The 14,697-nt window shown below is 39.1% G+C and overlaps 2 protein-coding genes across 7 annotated transcripts in view; one reads left to right on the top strand and one right to left on the bottom strand.

The window, feature by feature from the left end:
* MRPL13 (mitochondrial ribosomal protein L13) overlaps positions 1 to 5,624 on the bottom strand; it is a 39,165-nt gene extending 33,541 nt beyond the window's left edge. The window contains exons 1-2 of the mRNA XM_055800424.1: positions 5,502 to 5,624; positions 4,699 to 4,822 (exon numbers count right to left, since the gene is read on the bottom strand). Coding sequence (XP_055656399.1) covers positions 4,699 to 4,822; positions 5,502 to 5,528 — 151 coding nt within the window. The 5' untranslated portion in view covers positions 5,529 to 5,624. The remainder of the gene's footprint in view (positions 1 to 4,698; positions 4,823 to 5,501) is intronic.
* Positions 5,527 to 14,697, top strand: part of MTBP (MDM2 binding protein) — a 34,979-nt gene continuing 25,808 nt past the window's right edge. For 4 of the 6 annotated variants that reach the window (XR_008746634.1, XM_055800420.1, XM_055800422.1 and 1 more), the window contains exons 1-10: positions 5,527 to 5,719; positions 6,338 to 6,418; positions 7,478 to 7,551; positions 7,739 to 7,884; positions 8,373 to 8,431; positions 9,329 to 9,473; positions 10,972 to 11,089; positions 11,645 to 11,779; positions 12,535 to 12,629; positions 13,416 to 13,488. Coding sequence is in view for 5 of the 6 variants with exons in the window: in XM_055800420.1 (XP_055656395.1) it covers positions 5,527 to 5,719; positions 6,338 to 6,418; positions 7,478 to 7,551; positions 7,739 to 7,884; positions 8,373 to 8,431; positions 9,329 to 9,473; positions 10,972 to 11,089; positions 11,645 to 11,779; positions 12,535 to 12,629; positions 13,416 to 13,488 (1,119 nt within the window). In the remaining variant the exon portion in view is untranslated. The remainder of the gene's footprint in view (positions 5,720 to 6,337; positions 6,419 to 7,477; positions 7,552 to 7,738; positions 7,885 to 8,372; positions 8,432 to 9,328; positions 9,474 to 10,971; positions 11,090 to 11,644; positions 11,780 to 12,534; positions 12,630 to 13,415; positions 13,489 to 14,697) is intronic. The other 2 variants (XM_055800421.1, XM_055800419.1) reach the window with 1 other exon arrangement.

The raw sequence follows: 14,697 nt of genomic DNA, 5'->3' as shown, positions 1-14,697 counted from the left end.
GAGCTTTTAGAGTCACACCATCCAAATCTGCACTTAAATCCCAACCCTAACTACTATTTTTGTTAGTACTGTCAGGTTAGAAGGCAAGTGAGCAGGTAAAATACCATCAGACCAGATAATTAAAGCGTTGCAATTATTCAGCTAAGTTCTGGAAACCTGGCTTACAGGCAAGTGTATTATTTTATTCAAGACATTATGCAGCATATGCACCTATATCTCAACACACCCAGAATAAAAAAAGGGTTAGTTCTAAACAACTTAATAATCTTAAATATTTGTTTAATTTAGTTTTTCATAAAAACAGTACCAAGGCTTACTGGAGGACTGAATATTTTGGATAAGTAAAACAGTTACATTAAATAATTACAGTGTAGGGCTAAACATATAAAAGGAACAAAAAGACTGGGGAGGGGGAAGCCCCACAAAAAATAAAACAATGCTCTCAGGCAAAAAGCCCACATTTTCACCAATCAAGCAGAAATTAATGTTAGAGCACATACAGATTTGCTTAGTGTTACATCAGCAACTTTCACATCAAAAGTTTTAAAAGTGCTAAGTCTATAATCTATCACCAATACCTTGCCAGAAACCCTAACTTTAATAGATCTTTACTAATAAAATGCCAGTAAAACTGATACTATCTCAAAAATATGATACAACTATGAAAAAAGATGTAGTTTTTAATTTCAGAAGTAATCATCTTGATTAGCTGTATAAACTATAACCACCCATTCAATCAATTGGAAAATTACCTGTCCAAAGTTCATTCTCATATGCATTACCATATTAGAACAACAGAAAAGTATGTGAAGAGGCTCATTTGATTTAAACATTTTTGAGTTGGTCACAAAGCAGCTACAGTAAGAAGGACTTAAACTGAGCATCCATTTTTTATAGGACCATATAATTAATCAATGCAAATTTCACACCTTAATTAAGTTTTCTACTGTTTCTTAATCTTGTGTTCTTTTAAAGTTCTACTTTCAACTACAGCTAAAATGTAAACACAATTTAAACATCTTCATTGCCGCAGCCTTTCACTACTGACAGACCAGTTCTAAAAACACCGTATGTCCAAATAAACGTCAGAGAACTGACACTTGACCTTGTGCCTTTTTTTTTTTGTTATTTGTTCACAAGGTGACAGAATAAGTTCATCTAAGGCAATTTTTGCCAATAGTTCTCCACTTGCATAAATACTGAATTAACAATTCCATACACCAATAGATCAGTTATGAACAATTACAAGCCAGAAGAAAAACTAACCAGGACACTTACACACTACCTGAACAATGACTGCAATCTGTTCTTCTTAAATTAGATTGAACTTAAGGACAGCTAATGTCTCCTTCAAATTAATACATAATTTTCCTCTGGTCTTTCAATAGTATTGTTCCCACCACCTCATGGATGGCTACACTTAATAGGAAGAAAGCAAAACTATTTACTATCTCAAGAACACAGTCAAATTGTATCCTACTTTTGAAAAATAATGACAAAATATGACACAAGAAAACTCTTCCTTTGGGTTATGTTCATAGAAACATAGAATGGTTTGGGTTGGAAGGGACCTTCACAGGTCATCTAATTCCACCCCTCTTGGAATGGGCAGGGACGCTTTCCACTAAACCAGGCTGCTCAAAGCCCCATCCAGCCTAGCTTTGAACACTGCCAGGGATGGGGCATCCACAACTTCTCCAGGCAACCTGTTCCACTGCCTCAATACCCTCACAGTAAAAAATTTCTTCCTTATGTCCAATCTGAATCTACCCTCTTTCAGCTTAAAGCCATTCCCCCTTGTCCTGTCACTACAGGCCCTTGTAAAAAATCCCTCTCCAGCTTTGTTGTAGGCCCCCTTTAGGCACTGGAAGGCTGCTATAAGGTCTCCCCAGAGCCATCTCTTCTCCAGGCTGAACAACACCAACTCTCCCAGCTTGTCTTCACAGGAGAGGTGCTCCAGCCCTCTAATAATTTTGTGGCCCTCCTCTGGACTGGCTCCAACAAGTCCATGTCCTTCTTATGTTGGGGACCTTAGAGACAGATGCAGTACTGCAGGTGGGGTCTCACAAGAGTGGAGTAGAGGGGGAGAATCATCTCCCTTGACCTGCTGACCATGCTTCTTTTGATGCAGCCCAGGACACAGTTGGCATTCCAGGTTGCAAGTGCATATTGCTGGGTCATGTCCAGCTTTTCATCCACCAGTACCTCCAAGTCCTTCTCCACAGGGCTGCTCTCAGTACATTCATCCCCCAGTCTGTGCTGATACTAGGGGCTGCCCCAACGCAGGTGCAGGACCTTGCACTTGGCTTTGTGGAACCTCAAGAGGTTCACATGGGCCCACTTCCTGAGCTTGGCCAGGTTCCTCAAGCATGTCAACAATTTTCATGCTATAATATTGAATTATTCTTCTATGAATTATGTATGTTTTCCTCAAGAAATACACAAAAGTAAGGCCAGTATATTCTATTGCATTATGGTATATGCAATTTGTTACATACAGCTTATACACTGCACCTCTTCAGATTAAACAGTTGCCACCATAAATCTGTTTTACATCTCTGTACATTTCTAACTTCAGTAATTCCTATCATGCTTCAGGTACATGTATTTTTCCTCCTTCATTTTAACTAAGGAGTAAATAGTAATTAAAGGTACATATTGCCAACTGTTAGCTCACAAGACTGACAAACTAATTGCCAAATTTTTCATTAGAAAACAAGTCTTTGCTGCTTCTTCTAGCTATTATAAACTAACAATGCAATCTAGACTAACACCTGGGCCAGAACAGGTTTGCAGAACACTTCCACCGAGTCTAGTCATCTCCTTTGAGGATGCAGAGAACAGCAGCAAATCCTACCTGAGCAACAAACGTGGCTCACCTATACCTGCTCACAATCCAACATAAAGAACCAGATCACCCAATTTTTTAAGACTTTGGCCCAATATTTTTGGTTCCGTATTGTGAAGGTACTCACAAAGATAAGATGCAAGGTGTTAAGGGTAGAGAGAAGGGAAGATGCAGAAGAAACCTAAAAAATCAGATTCAAACCGCCTGAACAAGGTTGTATCCCCTTATTTAAGGCATATGATCCAACAACATATAAAAATATGAAACTGTGGAGAATAATGAAAGATTATACCTAAACCAAAAAATAAATATACATGAAATCAAGTTTCTCTCTTTCCCTAACCACGGCTTAAATTTAGCTCCAGATACTTTTCAATACAATAAATAAATAATGATTTTATGAAAGTGTACCTGGATACCAAATTAAAATAAAACAAAAATATCCCCACAATGCTATTATTTCTGAGGAATTGCTATCTCACAGACACTCAAATATTTCTTGCTAGTTCAAAAAGAAAAAGCATTAAGTACATCAATCACAAATTCATTCATAACTTGCTCTTTTAGAGAGTATCAAATGTAGTAACCTATCTACATCAATCTCTGATGTAATGCATTTGGTATTGATATACAGAATACTTTAGACCAAATAAAGTTATCCTTGAAACGACTTTCCAGGATTTTGTAACTTCGTGGACATAAAAGTATCAAAGATCTTTCCCACAGGACAAGCAAAAACATTTCCTGTCAGCGTCTGCTTTATTTTTTAAACAGCCTTAAGTCTCCAGTGACATCTTGTGGATAAGACATAATTTGCAACAGCAGAACTCTGGTATTGGAAACGTCTTTATAACACTACAAATATTACCTGCTATTATGAAAAACAGATCAAGTATAGTTTTAGTATGCTCTACATTACTGCAAAGTTTAATGCTTCCTTTACGTTTCAGTAATGTCTCTTGAAAAATCTGCATTATTATACGCAACAGTGTACCATCAATGAGGGGTCACCTTTTTGTTATCTATAACATGCTCATCACCATGAGACAGGCACTACAGTTATTACAAGTAATTAAGATCACAGATACATCTTTACTGCTAAATCTTTTAATTTGCAGAAAAGCAAAATTATTTCTTTTTTCCATTTCAACAAGATCTCTTTCAACAAGGATTACATCTCCCATTTAAGCATCAGGGCAGGTTCCAGCCTCATTATCACAGAATGGCTGAGGTTGGAAGGAACCTCTGGAGGTCACGTTGTCCAGCCTCCCTGCTCAAGCAGTACCAGCTTTTGAATATCTCCAAGGATGGAGACTCCGCAATCTCTTGGGCAACCACTTCCAGCCCCCTCCCAGGAAAAAAAATGTTTCCTGATGTTCTGAGGGAACCTCCTGTGTTCCAGTTTGTGCCCACTGCCTCAAGATTATTCAGACTGAAGAATCACTCTAAGACTCTGCTGTGTTGTGCAGCTACTGAAAGGTAGCATTCAGAAAATCTAATAAAGAATTGCATCCGTGTTTCACTATGCGCACTGTGAATTAAACCTTTATATCTAAAATAAATGCAATGAAACATGTTTCAAGATTACTTTTTTTTTAAAAGAAAGCACAACCCACTGCAATTCAGCTATTTTAAAAAAAATTATTAACTCATAATAAGCGTTATACGGATTGGTAAAGATGACATAAGGTTGTAGAGGGGTATGAAGGAAAAAGACGAGAAGGAAAGTGAAGATGTTTACAATTTAATTGAAAAACGTAACCTTAGGTATCAGGCTTGATTTTAAAACTGAAATCGGAAAAATACAAGTGAAGGAAAGCAAATTTACTCTTATCCACTACAGTACTCACTTAGTGCATGATAAATAGGTTTATGCCTGCCTTCAAGTCTCATTACAGTTGCAGCTGCTATTTTTCCTGGTGGCTGCATCTTTGCATCGAGGAGATACCAGGCTCTGGCAAAAGTAGCCCATTGCTAAAGAGAAAGAGATATCATAGTTAACATAGTAAAAGAACACACTACCACCCATAAATCTAGCCTAAGTAGATCAACCCTTTTTTTACACTCCAAAATACTAGAAGAAATACTAACATCCAACAACACCTCTTCCGAATAACCTTTAAACAGACGGAGAGGTGCCGCTACACTGCGATACCCCCAGTGCTGGACGTACTTCTGAAGCACCTGGGGATGAACAACGCTGCCAGGTCACCAGCGCTGGTGGCTCCGTTTCAAAAAGCCTTCTGGCTGCCAACTGAGCCGTGAAGTCGCAGTAGGTTACTTAGCGCCCCGCATCGCCTTCCCTCACAGCCAAGGGCACGACTCGCCCAGCCACCGTTTTTATGAACCCGAGCAGCCTTCAGCGGGTCGCCTCGTCCTCCCCCCGACAGGCCACACGCCCACACCGGGCCCTTCAGGGCGAACGCCGGGGCGCAGGGCCGCGCCACAAGGCGCTCGGCGACACAGGGGCCCCGCCGCCCCGGCCCGGCCCTGCCCGGGGGGCCTGCTGCCCCAGCGGCCACCCGCTCCCCCAAGGCCGCTCTCCGCGCCATGGCGGCCGCCAGGGTCCCCCGGAGCCGCGGCCGCCAGGGTCCCCCGGAGCCACGGCCTCCCTCAGCACAGCCCGGCCAGAGGGGCAGGCGGCCGCGCTCACCTGGGCCGCCTTGGTGTAGCTGGCCATGGCCGCCCCCGCCGCCGCTGAGGGGAGCGGAAGCGCAGCCCCTGGGCCGCCGCACCGGCGGGAAGCGGAAGCGCTGCCCTGCGAGGGGCGGCGCAAGGGCGGCCGGCGCGGGCCGTTCGCAGCCGGGGCCATGGACCGCTACGTCCTGCTGCTGCGCTGGGGGGAGCGCCGGGGCGAGGGCGCCGGGGCAGGTGCGGCTGCAGGGGGGCGAGCTGTGCGGGGGGCCGGATACGGGGATCCGGGGCGCTGGGGGGCCGGGCCCGGGCCGTGCGGGGATCCGGGGCGCTGGGGGGCCGGGCCGTGCGGGGATCGGGGACGCTGGGGGGCCGGGCCGTGCGGGGATCCGGGGCGCGGGGGGCCGGGGCCGGGCCGTGCGGGGGGCCGGGCCGTGCGAGGGGCTGGGGCGCGGGATCCGCCCGCGCTCGCTGCCTGAGGGCTTTTCCTCACGGCCTCTGGTCTAGTTTCTGCGGCCGTGCAGGCTTTCTGCATCCCTATTTCCTTAAACCTGCCCCCCTTTTCTTTCAGGCTAAATGTTTTTAATGATTTGGCCCTTCAGAAATTTAGGGGTTTTCGTGTTTTGTTGCGACACTGCTGTGTACTCGGTAGCACCTTCCTGAGCACAACCTTAATGAGAATTTCACAAAATCTGCCTTTATAAACTCCTGCAAATCTGCAGCTGACAGGTTTTCTTAAAAATCTAAAGCTTTAGTATTAAACTGAACTTTATTTGCAGGAAAAGAAGACTTCTGTAGCTCAGTAGTTTTAAGAAAAAACAACTTTTTTATTCCTTCTTTCTTTTTTTCTTTCAGCCGGGACTGCTGCAAACATGTATCAGCTTCTGAAGGCAAGCTGTGACTCCTCTGCAAACGCAGATTTGAGCATGTTCCCAGGTAAATACAGTAATTTACAATAAGGGAGGGCAAATATTGTTGAGGAATTGGCCCAGGTACATTTTGTGATTGTGGTGAAACAAGTCAGAAATGTGTGGAAGCCCAGTCAGTGTCTGTGGTGTGCCTGAAGCTGCGGTGGGAGTGTGCCTGCTGCGGCTGCTTCTGCGGAGAACCGATGTCAGTTTGGCAGCTGGAATGTGGGAAGACCATTAAATAGGTCGGGCACAAGAAATGAAAGAGAAGGGTTCTGAAAGGTTGACAGGTTTCAACCCAGCTTAACAAGGAAGAGTAGGAGAGGGCTTATTTCTCGTCAGTGGACAGCTTGATATTTTCATTACTCTTACGATGTCTTCTAACTTTTTCAGTGGAAGCGATATTTGTCTGTTGGATATCAATTCAGAACCCTAATCCACGAATATTTTATTACATCATTTTATAATCTTAAAGTAGAAAAAGATTCTGAAGATCTGCTTTAGTACTTTTAGGGGTTGAGTGTTGTGGTTTTGCATTTTGTTTGTTAAAAATGATATCTTGGTTATTTACTTGGTTTGGATATCTAGTGTTGGAGCCATTTAGGCTCATCTCGTCACAGCTTTCATATAACTGTGATTCATGTGGGGAAACCACTGTAAGCTGTTAAAATTCGTGAAGGTGGGCATGTTAAGGTGTTGTGAACTTCTGTGCTTTTTATTGCATAGACATGTTGAGAAAAGATCTCATTTTGTGAACTGCGTAAACCATGTTTTTGGAAGTTGTGATTTACTTGAGGTATGGTACAGCTTCTGCACATGGAGTGCAGTATTGCCCAGAATGGAGAAGAGATTAAAGGTTTTCTTACTTATTGAAAGGATCAGTAAGAGTTAAGACACTTGCCAAGACACTACCTATACCTTAATACGTTCAGAACTTAAGTATGATGCCAAAGGAAAGTTGAACTCAAGTCCTTGTGGCACATTAAATGACTCAATGTAGAGTCTGTTGACAGAGGTGTTCGTTATAATGGGAGGTATAGATTGTAGTGGATTGATTATTTTAAACAATTGGTCTATCTCTTTGCAGCATGTTCAGTGGCTGGTATTCCAGGGCCAAAGAAATGGTATTTTGCAAGTCATGTTATATGCGGTTATTATCAGGTAAGACATATTTTTTTCAGAATATAAGTTCCTCAACTGTCTGCCTGTCTGTAGTGCAAGTTAAAACTGATGTTCAAAATTCTTTTTGCTTAATTCATTCTTTTTGCTTAATTCATTCTTTTTGCTTAATTCATTCTTTTTGCTTAATTCATTCTTTTTGCTTAATTCATTCTTTTTGCTTTATTAGTTCTGCAGTTCTGACTGGGAGGAAATAAATGCTGACACACAGAAAAACGAAGATTCTCTCCAAACAAATATTGATGAGTGCCTGGGAGCCATACAAAATTTTGAGGAAGATGACAGTAACAGCAGAGAGTCACTGTCTATGACTGAGTATGCGTGCTATTAGTATTATTGGAAGTATAGTAATCTGACGTTTAACAGTAGTAACCCAAGGGAATCAGGAAAATTTAACAAGTAAAAGTTATTACCAAAGCAACAGTTAACTGTGAACAACCCCCTGCTACTACTGAAAAGAATTCTATTAATTTTGGCATAGCTTTAATTTTTTTAGCTAGAGATGATTTTATAGAATAACTGAACAGTTTCCTAACAGCTAATAGTTGTATATACCAAAAGAAGTTCCTTGCTAATCCATCTTGACTCCTACCCCCAGTTTTACTGCAGGTTGTTTTGAAGTCATTTAGCCTACTTCTGCCTCAGTAAAAGGGGCGATTAGTATATCTCATTGCCTAGGCATATTTGTGCAGAATTTTAAAGATACAAGACTTACATCAGGTAGTATTTGTTAGTTGTATCTTTTTGTTTCTAAATGACTTTGTTTATATTTTGTTTCCAACCATGTTGCTCCTCATCTTCAGTATCTATGATGAAGCTGCAGAAAGTTTGCATCAGTTAGCTGATAAACTGCCTGCCCCAGGTAATCTCTCTTAAAAAAGGAGTCTTTGTTTTTCTTGTTAGTTATGACTCTAAAAACTCAGCTGGTAAAATCATAGTTGCATGGAAAAATTCAGAGGATATTAGTTGTATTGACTTACATGCAGCTCTTGCAAGTAGTTTAAGGAACTTGAGCATGACCTGCATTGCAAATCATCTTACAGAGCAGTTTGCTGCTTGTTTCTTTGGAAGGCTGTATTTCAATAGAGGTAGCTGTTAATAAGGTAGCTATTTATATAATTAATTTTTCCATCTGAATTGGCACCGAAGTAGTCATAGGCAGTAAGCAATATGGAAGTCAACATGCAGCTGCAGAAAGCTTTATGAAAAAAAGTGAAAGATGTTGACATCAGGCTTTTTTTGCCAGCTGAAGCTGATTGTTTGTGGGTGGGAGTTAAGAAGCTGTGAAGGAGCATAGTTGAAACTATTGGATTCAGATTTTGTAAACTGGAGATGATATCACCTTGTGTGTTAGGGTTACACGGTGTTGCAGCAGTTGATCTGGGATAGCAAAGGAACTGAATGCGGAAAGAATGAGAAATTGCAGTCTAGAGGTGTTAAAAAGAGGAAAATGACATAGCGTAGTTGTACTGGAGACAACTCTGGTCTGCCAAACAGTGCTGAGTGAGAGAGGAGAAAGGTGTGGAACTGCTGTAACTGAGCAAACAGGAAAATACTTTATTTTGTGTTAATCTAAGAGGAGTGGCAAGAGATGAGCTAGAATGCATGAGAAGTGTTTTCAATCTTGCTGAAGGTACTTGAAGTTGATCTTTAAGCCCATTTTAGTGCAGTCAGTGATAATCAGTACTTTTCTGTCTTTAAATGACTGAATCATTTACTGAATAATGGTACTTTAAGTCATATATAACTGTTTTTATAGGCAGAGCAATGGTTGATGTAATACTGCAGGCAGTTGAACAAGATGGACCCAAGCTAAAAGACTGCTTACCAGCTATTGGTGCCCTGAAACACCTGAGAGAATGGCACTCCGCACAAATCACTATTGCAGCAAATGACTCTAAAGGGTATGCCATTTATTTTAGGTCTATCAACAAGGTCATTCTTGTTTTGTGTTAGTATATGTCAGTGGTTAAAATAAAACGAGTGTCTTGAGCACTTTACATGCATACTTTGAAAATACATAGATTTGTCTCCTATTGTTTGAGGGGAGGAATTACTCATGCTGATTTATTGTAAATGCATGCCCTGACCAGAGGGGCAGGCAAAAAAGCAAGTCTTCTGAAGTTCCTGTTTCTACGAGAGCAGAAGGTAAAATATTTTCTCTTTCCTTTCCATCGCTAGTAGCTTCAGCGCCCATATGATGGTTTTGTTGTTGTACAATGCTACATAATGACTTGTGTTGATTGTCGTTTTCCAGTTTTTGTGTGTAACTCTGCTGGCTTTATATTACCTTTGGTATTACATTTTGGGTAGAAAAAAATAATTGTCTGGTTTGTCCCTTTTGAAAATAAGAGTATAAATGCTCAATTACTTCCTCTATGTTTCTCATGAGTCTTAACACTGAAACTATTAATTCAATTTGAAATTAAGTCCAGTAATTTCCTTACTGTCCTCCTCTAATTAGGCCATGCTATGTCTCAGTATAAACCACAGTGCTTTTTCTGTTTTGTTTTTGTTCTTTTCCCTGTGCAGAAAATTATTGTGTGGATATTGACTAACTGCAAGGTCTTCTCTATTTCCCCTCCACACCCAAAAGATTGAAGTTTACTTCATAGAATATGTGGTTAAGCTTAATCCTAAATTAATAAAACTGATTAAAATTAAAAAGTTCAGTGCTCAGTCCTTGGATACAATAAGCAATATACCTGCTATGTAGTACTTCTGAAGGTATATGGAGGAAGATAAAATTATAGCAGTAACTTCCATGAGTGTTTGGTCTCAGTGCTCATTGATTACCTTCCTGTGCAGCCAGCTTTTGATTGAATAAATTTTTCTGCTGCCTTTTATGTAAAATGAGGTCATTTGGGCAAATAGTTTCTCCGATGAAAGTTCTCTCACTTACTCTTCCTGTTCTGCTGATGGTGCTGATCTCTCTTAGAAGACAGACTGCTAGCAGGACCCACAGATAGTGACTGTTCTCTCTCTCTGTTGTTGAATTTTGGTAATATTTGTTCTGTAGTCCTATCTCTACTTACAAGGCTAACTACATACCATCTCGATGGGCCAGTGGTAGCCCCGGTGATGGCTACCTGGCTTTGCTTCAGCTTCTAGCAACTTTACTGTGGTATGCCTGCAGCTTGCCACTACTGGTCTTGTTTGATGTCTCACAAAGTTCTTTGATGTCACGTTCATGGAGCATATGAACAATGTCTTTTACAGAGCCTGAAGCAACAAGTCTGTAACATTTTTTACTTTGTGGAATATAAAGCTATATATATGTCTGTCTTAACACACACAAGACTATTCAGTGCTAAGAGGTAACAGGTAAATTCAGTCAAATTGCACTGCATGTTAATTTGTAATACTACATTTGGCAAGATTAAATCTTCCTTATTTTTACAGTAGCTGGCAAAAGATTGCAGACTATCTCTCAGCAGACTTTGTATCCTCAGATAATGTCATGAATATTATTGATAGAAAAGAACTCTGGAGAGGAAAGATTCATATATGGGAAAGAAAGGTAAAATAACTTTTTTCAGTTATGGTTATTTTTTAAAAGCATCGGAGTATATAATTTAAAGCATGTATTGTACAGTCATTTTATGCTTTAAGCCAAACTTGGGTTTGACAATTTAATTCAGAGAGGTAATGTGCAATGTATCTGGTTGGGTGGGGGAACAGCTTGCTTTTTAGTATAATGAAAGAACAAAGGAGATCAAGGCCTCAAGATCTGAATTTCAGAAATCCAGACACTCTTTTCTGAAATATTTGCCTTAGAACTTCTAGTTCAAAATTAGACTGTTTTGCATCCGTCACAATCATTATCATGTAACTCTTTAAGTCATTGTTTGCAAGCACATGTAATTTGTGATTCTGAAAGACATACACATTTTCAATACTAAGGTTTTAGTTATAGTAGTTGCTATTCTAATTTTATCTAGTTCTATAGATCTGCTGGAAACAAATATGATACTAATTGTTTAAAATAGTAATACGCATAAGTGACTGAAGAGAAACAATTTTTCTCTCTTGACACATAATAAATGTGTTGTCTTTTTTTCTCCCCTTCCTCCAGTTTGGATCAGAAGTTAGGTTTCCAGAATTTTGTATGAAGAGCACTTCAGCAAAGACATTCAGCACATCACATTTAAGTTCTTTCTTTGCTGTTAAAAGAGAGCGACAATCAAGGAATACTGATGCTTTGCCAGAGGCAAGTATTCTTGATCTTTCTTTGAGCCACTAGAATTATATGTTTTACTTTCCTGAGAAAATGAGTAATTGGGAGAACCTTAGTCAGAACTGAAAATTAAACGTAAAAGCAATGATTGCATAAGATTGAGGAATACTTCTTTTGTTCGTGTGTGTTCTCAGAACAGGTCTTTAAAATTTCGTCTGTTTGCTCTTAGGAATGCGATGCCAAAATTACTTTCAAGTAGAAATTAAGACTTTGTTCAGTCTTAACACTCAAAATATATAATTTATTTATGAATTATCTAACCTTGTCTACTTCATTTTAAAAGGCTGTTGTTTGTTTGTTTTTAAATACTGTTGCAATGTTTTCCACTGGAAGTAGATTATTTGATGGGAATTCCAGAATCACGTTTGTTGATGAAAACAAAAATGAGTGTTTATTTTCATTGTTAAAGTATGTACATTTTAGACTGTATTTGTCTATTCCTGGTAGATCTTATTTTTCTTTGAATTTGAATAAGAGTTACAACCCTTTGGATGCATACGGTTGACATCTTACAAAGTAAGCTTTATTAAATGGAATTAAAAACCTTCCTTGTTTTTTATATAATTATGTTTAATATGGTATTGTGAAATGTTTTTCTCTTTATATTCCTTTATACCTCTTCCAGATGTACTTGTAAAGCAAATGCCTCCCGCAAAGCTCTTGAGGAAGTTCTACTGAGGTAACATCATATATAGTGTTACAGATTTTTTTGTTTGATCTCTTTTCAGGTTTTTCATTACTATGGTCCTGCACTAGAGTTTTTACAGATGGTGGTGCTCTCTGATCTACCTTCCTTTTTTATATCGGATCTGGAGTTTGAGCTGTATCCTTTTTTTAAGGATCTAAACTACTGCTGTTAATGGTCTATAGTAGAAAGAAAACGATCAGGATCTACCCATGCAGGCAATACATGAGGATTGGCAAGGGCTCATTCCACTCTAGTGTGCCAAAATAGACATAGTGATTCTTCACAACTGGAATTTTTTAATATTGAAATGTAAATTACAGCAACAATAACCAGCTAGTTTTTGTATTATTGCACGTATACCTTGTCTGTTGATCTGTATGCTATTTGTGGGAAAAGAACAGAGATATGTGTAGTGCTGTGTAAGTTTAAAAAAAACCCAACAAACAAGCTTTATTAACATATGTAGTGTGCTTCACAATATAGAAACATTTTTCCAAAAATTGTGGGTTTGTTGTGTAGGTGCAAAATCTGTGGCAACATACAGCAGAGGAGTTTTCTGTTGAGTTGCATATGCTGCAGAGATCTCAAGGTGTATGCCTATTGGTTTTAAATTTATGTACTTTGATACTAGTCTTGGTGTAACAATAGTAACTTAGGCTGTATAAACCTGCCGGGACTTTGAATACATAAATTTGTTTAAGCCTGCCTATATTAAAGATGTCAGTGGTTTATATCGTCATGTAACATTTCCAAGGCTACAGGTTTGCCTAGAAAGGTGTGTTTCCTATATTTTGTGGTGCTGGAGTATCAAATATTAGGCATTTGCGGGCCTTATTTGAAATACGATGCTAACATGATTTGTAGAATAGAGATGCATACAGTTCTTTGTGAAGATGATGTTCCTTAAACGGGTCTGTTCAGGAGCCTGGCAAGAAAGAGTATCAAGGAAACATCCACTCTGCTTTTGGACCAGATTTCTTTTGTCTCTGGGAAGGTAAGAACTTATTTCTATTGAGCTATAGCAGAAAAATGAAGATATGTATATTGCTTGTAAAAGATACAAGGATAATATTTTTAAACCTAGTCTCTGTGTACGTTCCTTCAATATTTAGTTCTAAAGTAAATTTGGCTTTTAAAGGTGCATGCTGTACAGGTTGCGATGATTTTTAAGCCCACTGAACACTTTTCTCTTTACCTTAGCTAAGTTTTAATCTCCTAAAATGTTTTGTAACTTTTAATCTTATCCTGACAGGTAACTTACGTGCTATCATAATTCAACTATTTATTATTATTTTTTTTTTTAGCAAAAGGCAGGTATGTGTGCAACCTATAAAATGTATCTAGCTAGTCTTAGTCTGAAATGGTGAGCTTTTTTACTTTGCTTGTGCATGTTCTGCTTTTTCATTCTGATTTGGGATAAAGAGACTTCTTGAAACATAAATTTGCAAGACTCCTCGCCCCCAACCTGAAATGATAGTATGATTATTCATAGCTACAGGATTAGTTTGAAGATGTTTTCCCTGAATGTTTAAGATGATGTATGCTTGTTTAGGAAATAGTTTTTTTTAGTGTTTCTAAAATGAATCTATGCCAATCAAAACAGAACCCACAATGTGAAAATGCTGATATAGTTATAATGAATAACTTATGTTCTTTATTTACCGTGGAGATGGTATTCCATTATTAGGCTGTGTGTTTCATCTTCAGCTTGTTATTTAGGTTTTTAGTAACTTTTTTCCTCTCCTGCCACTCCATTTTTCTTAATGCTTAGCCAGAAAAGAAATAAGTCGTTTTTCTAATGCTGTACCAAAAATATCTTTTGGAGTAATTTTATATTGGTAAATATCCCAGGTAACTTTAATTTTACATGAGGATACTGAACATTTGATCAAATACCTTTTACAATCTTAAGAGCCTGCATTTTTACTAGCTCTTTCAAAAAAAAGTCAAAACGGTTAAAGCACATTCTCAGGCTACTTTTTAGAGTCTGCACGTGCTGAAGTGCTTATGTTTTCAAGGTAACAGTTTCTCATAGGGATTTTTTTTAGTCTACTACTAGAAGTATTATGCATTTGTAGGCTTTTCTAATAGCTGTAAAAGCATTGCTTTATTATTTGAGTATTAAAATATCTGCATTTTCTCCTATTGGTGCTTATTGGCCTAAAATGTATGTACACACATAAACTAGTCCAGAACCTGATGA

Source organism: Falco peregrinus, chromosome 3 (genome assembly GCF_023634155.1).
Source record: "Falco peregrinus isolate bFalPer1 chromosome 3, bFalPer1.pri, whole genome shotgun sequence".
In the NCBI taxonomy this organism is placed as follows: Eukaryota; Metazoa; Chordata; class Aves; order Falconiformes; family Falconidae; genus Falco; species Falco peregrinus.
Note: the sequence above shows the minus strand (reverse complement) of the source record. Positions and strands in the feature narration are given on the sequence as shown.